Source organism: Solanum tuberosum, unplaced genomic scaffold, assembly GCF_000226075.1.
Source record: "Solanum tuberosum cultivar DM 1-3 516 R44 unplaced genomic scaffold, SolTub_3.0 scf00010, whole genome shotgun sequence".
NCBI classification, from domain to species: Eukaryota; Viridiplantae; Streptophyta; class Magnoliopsida; order Solanales; family Solanaceae; genus Solanum; species Solanum tuberosum.
In genome coordinates, this window is record NW_006238936.1 from 3,002,205 (window position 1) to 3,008,918 (window position 6,714).

Here is a 6,714-nt window from a genome sequence, read left to right on the forward strand (position 1 = left end):
ACTTTAATTTGTAAAACCAAAATTTTATAATGTTTTGACATAATGTATGGGCCAATCTGAAATCTTAGAATAATCTTCTGTTGAGCTGTCTGCATTTTTTCTAAAGATTGGTCTGTAAGCTAAGAATTTTCTTTAATAGTTATTGCACTTGATTAAACCCCTGTCAACAAAATTCTTAAAGGGCTCGTTTGGTTGGGGAACAAGTTATTCCGTCCCCCGATTAGTCATCTCAGGATTGTTTAACACTACAATCCCGGGATAACTAATCTCATCCAAAATTATTCCCGGGATTAGTTATACCTTATACCCAATGAGCCCTAAGGCTGTAACCATTTAAGCCATTTGGAAAATGGTGTTTCTGATGCAATCAGGAGTATCTTTTGCTGGTGTGCATTAGTTTAATCACAATTTGAGAAGGATAAGTACTTTTATATATTCACAAACTAAATCCATACCTAATGATTAAATTCAACTCATTGAGACATAGATGGATTGTATTTTTTTATAAGAAAATTAGATTAGGATATGGATCACAACTCATAGATGAAGTTTGTTGTTATGGGATGATGCAACTCAATTATCAAGTCCTTGTTTTAAAAGTTTCCATCAATATCTGTCACATTTTAAAGATGAGCCATATCATTTACTGGAAAAACTGTTTGTCGTCTTTTCACCAAACTAATAAACGAATGTCATTTGTTTGCATATGGCAAACATAACATGGTTTGGTGTAAACAATGAGTGCAGATAAGTCTGTTAACTTGACGAGTAATGAGTACTCATAAGTGGTGGTTCATTATTATTACTGAACACAAGAAATTAAACAACATTGTCAACCTATAGGCTGGATATCACAGTACTTGTGAAGTGGAAAAGGAGGATCAAAATAAGAACCATTGAGAATGGCATCTGCTGTGAGCTTGTTTGCTGCATCAGTGGCATGAATTCCATCCCAGCTTACATAATTTTGTGGATCCTTACAGGCATTTGCTGTTACCGTTTTCCCATTTACTTGTTTCGTATTTCCACAGAACACTTGCTGGTTATAATTGTATAAACCACCTCCATATCCACAACATGTTTTGGTTCCATATCTTAGCCCTGCAAAAACAAACAAACTTTCAACATTTGAATCTTTACTGTTGAGTATCTTGAAAGAAAACGAAAACAAGTAGTACCATGAGAAGTGGGGTGTTGAAATAACTCCAAGAGCACAGTATGAGTGTCGACATATACAACATTTGCATCAGCAAGATCCTTTCTGGTTTTTGCTAATGCTGCTTTAAGCATATTGTTATAATCCACCACTGCATTATTGTATGATATTAGGCAACCAAACTGGTCTATATCAGAAGTGTTATGAGGCAGTTGCACCAGAAATGCAGGGTAACATCCAATTGGTGCTAGATTTAGCACCCAAAATGTTCTCCCACCTAATGCATATATCTCCTGGAAAATATAACAGAACAAGCTAGCATCAAATAGGCGTTCAGTTAGTATGAGAACGAACAATAATCAGATGCTTCCTCAACAACTATCTTGAATGCCCTGTGATCTCTCCGTTTAAAACGAGTTAAAGTCTTCCTTAAAATTGGAGACGGAAGGTACTGCTGTTTTAGATATTATATAGTCATGATGAATAGCAGAAATCCTGAGATCAAATCCCACTTTCAGTCATCTATCAAAAGAATTACCCAAAAAAACAAAGAACCAAGCCCACACGTAAAAAAACGTTGAAAACATAATAAAGTATTCATCGAATGCTAGGACATTGAAGTAAAAAGATGTTTGTTACCTTGATGGTGCTGGCAATTTGGGAAACAACTTGAGGTAGAAACTCTTTCACTCCACTTATTCCTAGTCTTGCCAAATTTCCAGTGAAGTCATTTTGGCCAATGTAGAATGTATATAGTGATTTTCCAAATATGTTTGGGAAAGGCAGATTACTTTTCCCTGAAAATTCAGACATATTTGGTTATGGTTAACAAAACAACGTAACACTCATCGATTTTTTTATAGAATAGAACGTTAATAATATTACCTTTACGGGGAAGTTCATCGACTTTAACCTTAAATTCTTTCATCTGTCTAAGCTGAATCTCAAGAGAAAAAGGGCTAACACCAGTAACAAATAAGGAAGTTTGTGGCAAGCGAACTGTGGATGCTAATGTTGCGAAATTAGCACCATGTTTGTAATCAGATCCAATTGATTGCAGATATGGACTCAAAAATGGCAAATCTAATGCTTGAGCTGCACAACCAGGAATAATAAAACTATCAAAAAACTGTCACAGGTTTAAACAACAATTGAAACAAGACGAAGAAAAAGGACAAATATTTTCCTATACATACATAATTGTGTGAAAAATCTAGTTTAACTATGTGACCATCTCAATCTAAACGTTTAAGTTGTATGAGGGAGTACACTTTTATTCATTCAATTATATCTTCAACACGCCCTAATAGCCGTGTATAAGTTTTACCCCACATCCAACTCGAATAGACATTTATTTACTTAATTATACCTCCAATACTTGTTGAACACTGAAAAAGGCAAATAATGTAGGATAAAATTAAGCCACATGAAGAGGTCACAGGTGCAATAGTTAGGATAAGGATGTAGGACAAAACCTAAAAGGACAAACAAAGAACATACATAGACATGGACAAATTTTACTACTTTTTCCAGCTAAGGCTATTTCGTTTTCTTCCAATGATAATTCTATCCTCACTGCAAAAGTTCACAGATGCATGAACTTGATGAGCGAAATTTGCTGCAGAAAAATGAGAACACTAACAGAGAAATGGTCACAATTTTCACTAAGATATTTATCTTCTTTCTAACTCCTTAGGGTCAGATTTATAGCTAAATATATCAGTAGATGAACTCAATACTTTCAACACGGATCATATATGTTCACTGAAGTTGCAACAAGTAGTAAATATGAGTTCAGTTCTAGTAGGTAAGAACCTTAAAATTAATGTTGAACTTATAAAGTTTAAATCTTGAATCCGCCTCTGCATTCACATGCCTTCTTCAGAATTCAGATAACATTTAACATCTAAGACAAACAAACCATAACTCTCTTTCTGTAACGTAACGTTTAACATATAAGACAATTAACCATTTTCTATGGCTTTTAACTTGACAATGTTCAATGCTTATCATAGACAAATAAAAGAAGTGAGATATTAGTGATATTTCACCTAGAAAATCGACGACAACTCTGCCATCAGTTGCCCTTCCAACAGGTTTGTTGAAGTAAGTCATTCCATGAGGAGGGGCTTGAGCTGGGAAAGCTGCCCAAAAACCACCAGTATCAGTATTTGAATCACCAAAGTTAAAGATAGCCTTAAATGCACATTGTTTGCACTCTGTTGCAGCCACCATAAACAACAACAACAATGTTATTGCTCTCAAAGTAGTCATTGTTGTTTTTGGATATTATTGGAGTGGTAATGGGATAGAATGAATGAAAACATTTTTTGTTATTTGTAGACAGAGAGTGGTGCATGTAGACATCAATTGGTGACGCAAGTCAAAACAAACGTTGTTAGTAACGCTTTCCAATTGGATATTTCTTCCATTACTTTTTCTCAATTTATTCGTATCAAATGGGACCTATATACAAATTTCAGAATGTATATTTCTTAATCAAGAAATCTTGGATAAATGAACTGAAAAAGTTTTATACATGTTTTAGCAAATTTTTACACCATCATGTCATCTAAAAAGACAAAATAATGTAAAATTTATTTACACTAACGATGTATATTCTTTTTTAGTTAAAAGGTGAGTGAATTAGGAAACAGAGAGAAATGAAATTTAAACAAAGTTCATTTGTTCCTCATTGAATAGGAAGAGGAGAATTTTTGTGTTGTAAGCGCATCTTCTAGCACATAAAGAATTGAGAAGAGGGTCCTCTTATCGTTGCTCCGTAGGATTGAAAATTGTTGTTGCAAGGCATAAAGCTTAAATTTTTACACACTGAAAATCTCGAAAACACTCTCCCCTCTCTAGCATGGACGGATATACAAGATAAAGTACTTGTTCATCTGACTCTAGTAATTTTTGCTCAAACTATATAAATGTTAAAACATCTACTAAATATATTCAAAGATAATATCTTTGAAATCATAAATTTAAAATCCTAAATTCCTCTCAACAATAAAATTCAAATAAAGAGTGAGAAATCATACATCACCTTGAAAATCAATAATGACCGGTATCAGTATTAGAGTCTCCAAAGTTAAAAGGTTTGAATTAAATGCACATTTTCTGCATTCTATGAGGTATCACCCACCACTAACCTCATAGATAATGTTTATTAACCTCATAGTGAAGCAAAAAAAATGTCTCTTCCTTTTCGATATGTTATTCAATATTTTTCTAATACATATAAACATAGAAATAATTAAAAGAAGGAAAAATCACGCCACATATATATTTAAGTGACAATATTACAGGTTTTAAATCTACTTTTAAAATATTCTTGCTTATAACAGTTTAATTACGGGTTATAACATTATCACCTTTTATTTATAAATTAATTTAATTTTACTTTATTAAATAATTAGTCTTTTATAATTTTATATTTATTATTAAATAATATAACTAAAGAATCTACCATAATTATCTCTTACACATTTTTTAGGGATTTTACCTTGATTCTTGTTCCTTTTTTAACGTTACATGTCAAACTTACACTCCTCCTGTTACCACACTTGTTCTAGTCAGCACCCCACCACCCCATGTTCAAAAAATACCAATTCCTCTTTCACCTCTTCAATCATCTTCCATATAAACCGTTTCTACACCTCTTAAATCAGAAAAATTTCATTCTACAATCAAAGAAACGGCAGAATTCACCTCTTCAATAATCTTCCATAGAAACTGTTTCTCCCTGCATATGTTGACAAGTCTCAATTCGACCCACTTGAAGTCAAGCATCTGGAGAATGTGCCTCAACAAGAGCCAACTTCAAAGTATGTATTTCTATCTTTTAGTAATTTCATCAGAAAAATTAATTCACTTTATCTCACAAAATTATTTTTCTTTCAATTTTATTTCAGCTATATGGGTTCCATTAATATAGATGCAAGGTATCATCGTCAAAGGTACACCACAATCATATGGCAGTACAAAAAAACCAAGAACGATATGGCCAATTAGTGAGAGTGAAGTAACTGGAACTGTTGCTAGCAAATTTGGTGGACCCCGCATAACAAAAGAACATGCTCCGGATATCAACAATTATCCTACACCAAGACCACAGAAATCAAATTTGAGATAGTTGATTGCAACTTTAGACTTATTATTATTGTTTTTTAATTTTTGGACGATATATATTTATTTTTGCTACAGTTTTAAGTTTTGGATGATATATAATATGCACTGTTTTCTTCTAGTTAGATACCAACTACATTCATTTTTATTTTAAATTTGTCAAAAGTTCTCAAGTTGGATACCAACTGTATACAATTTGGATATCATTATTAGCCAGATTTTTATTGGACTTTAGTTTTTTTTTAAAAACCTCATAAACATAGTACCAAATAATTCATATACATTTTAAACTTAACTAGATTTGTTAACATATGAATTACAGATTTTCTCTTATAATTTCAGGATACTAGTTCTATACAAACTGCATACCAATTGGATACAACATTAAATAGTTTTATTTTTTATATTAATTCGAAACCAAATGAACACCAATTTAGATTACATGAAATACGAGTGTCATTTAATTGGTATTCAATTTGTATACACTGTCATCCAAAGATGAATTACAACTTGTCTCTTATAATTTCAGGATACCAGTTATATACAAATTGCATACCAATTGGATTCAATATTAAATAGTTTTAGTTTGGATATTAATTCAAAATCAAATGAACACCAATTTAGATTACATGAAATACGAGTGTCATTTAATTGGTATTCAATTTGTATACACTGTCATCCAAAGATGAATTACAACTTGTCTCTTATAATTTCAGGATACCAGTTATATACAAATTGCATACCAATTGGATTCAATATTAAATAGTTTTAGTTTGGATATTAATTCAAAATCAAATGAACACCAATTTAGATTACATGAAATACGAGTGTCATTTAATTGGTATTCAATTTGTATACACTGTCATCCAAAGATGAATTACAACTTGTCTCTTATAATTTCAGGATACCAGTTATATACAAATTGCATACCAATTGGATTCAATATTAAATAGTTTTAGTTTGGATATTAATTCAAAATCAAATGAACACCAATTTAGATTACATGAAATATTGCATACCAAATGAATATCAATTACATTACTCAATATATATTTTGAAAAACAATGAATACACTGTCACAATCAAAGCAAAACGTGAGTTTAAAAGACAAAATAAAACAAAATACATGATTTTGTCACAATTTATAAATTATGATTTTTTTTGGCGTAGGGTAATTTTAACATGTCTTCTTGTTGTGGCCCTCTCGACGACATGTACTGCAAGTAACTTTAGACCTTTTGAATTTCATATTAGCAAATCCCTTCCAGCGTTCAAGTTGCGGTCATCCTACAGTTCTTTTTGAACCAGACAACAACAACTTAGGCTCAGAAACATAACTTGGTATATCCCGCATACTCTCGCATGGGAGAGGTTCAACGGGGATCGCATATGCATCTTCAATACAAAAAAAAATAAATACATGTGTT

General features: G+C 32.0%; 1 protein-coding gene across 1 annotated transcript; it reads right to left on the reverse strand.

Moving 5' to 3' along the window:
* Positions 1–761: 761 nt before the first annotated feature.
* LOC102596696 (GDSL esterase/lipase At4g01130-like) lies at positions 762–3,592 on the reverse strand. Its single transcript, XM_006339605.2, has 5 exons — positions 3,208–3,592; positions 2,042–2,251; positions 1,796–1,953; positions 1,179–1,449; positions 762–1,101 (listed from the first exon to the last, which is right to left on the reverse strand). The coding sequence occupies exons 1-5, from the start codon at positions 3,428–3,430 to the stop codon at positions 833–835; spliced, it is 1,131 nt and encodes a 376-aa protein (XP_006339667.1). The 5' UTR covers positions 3,431–3,592; the 3' UTR covers positions 762–832.
* Positions 3,593–6,714: the final 3,122 nt, after the last annotated feature.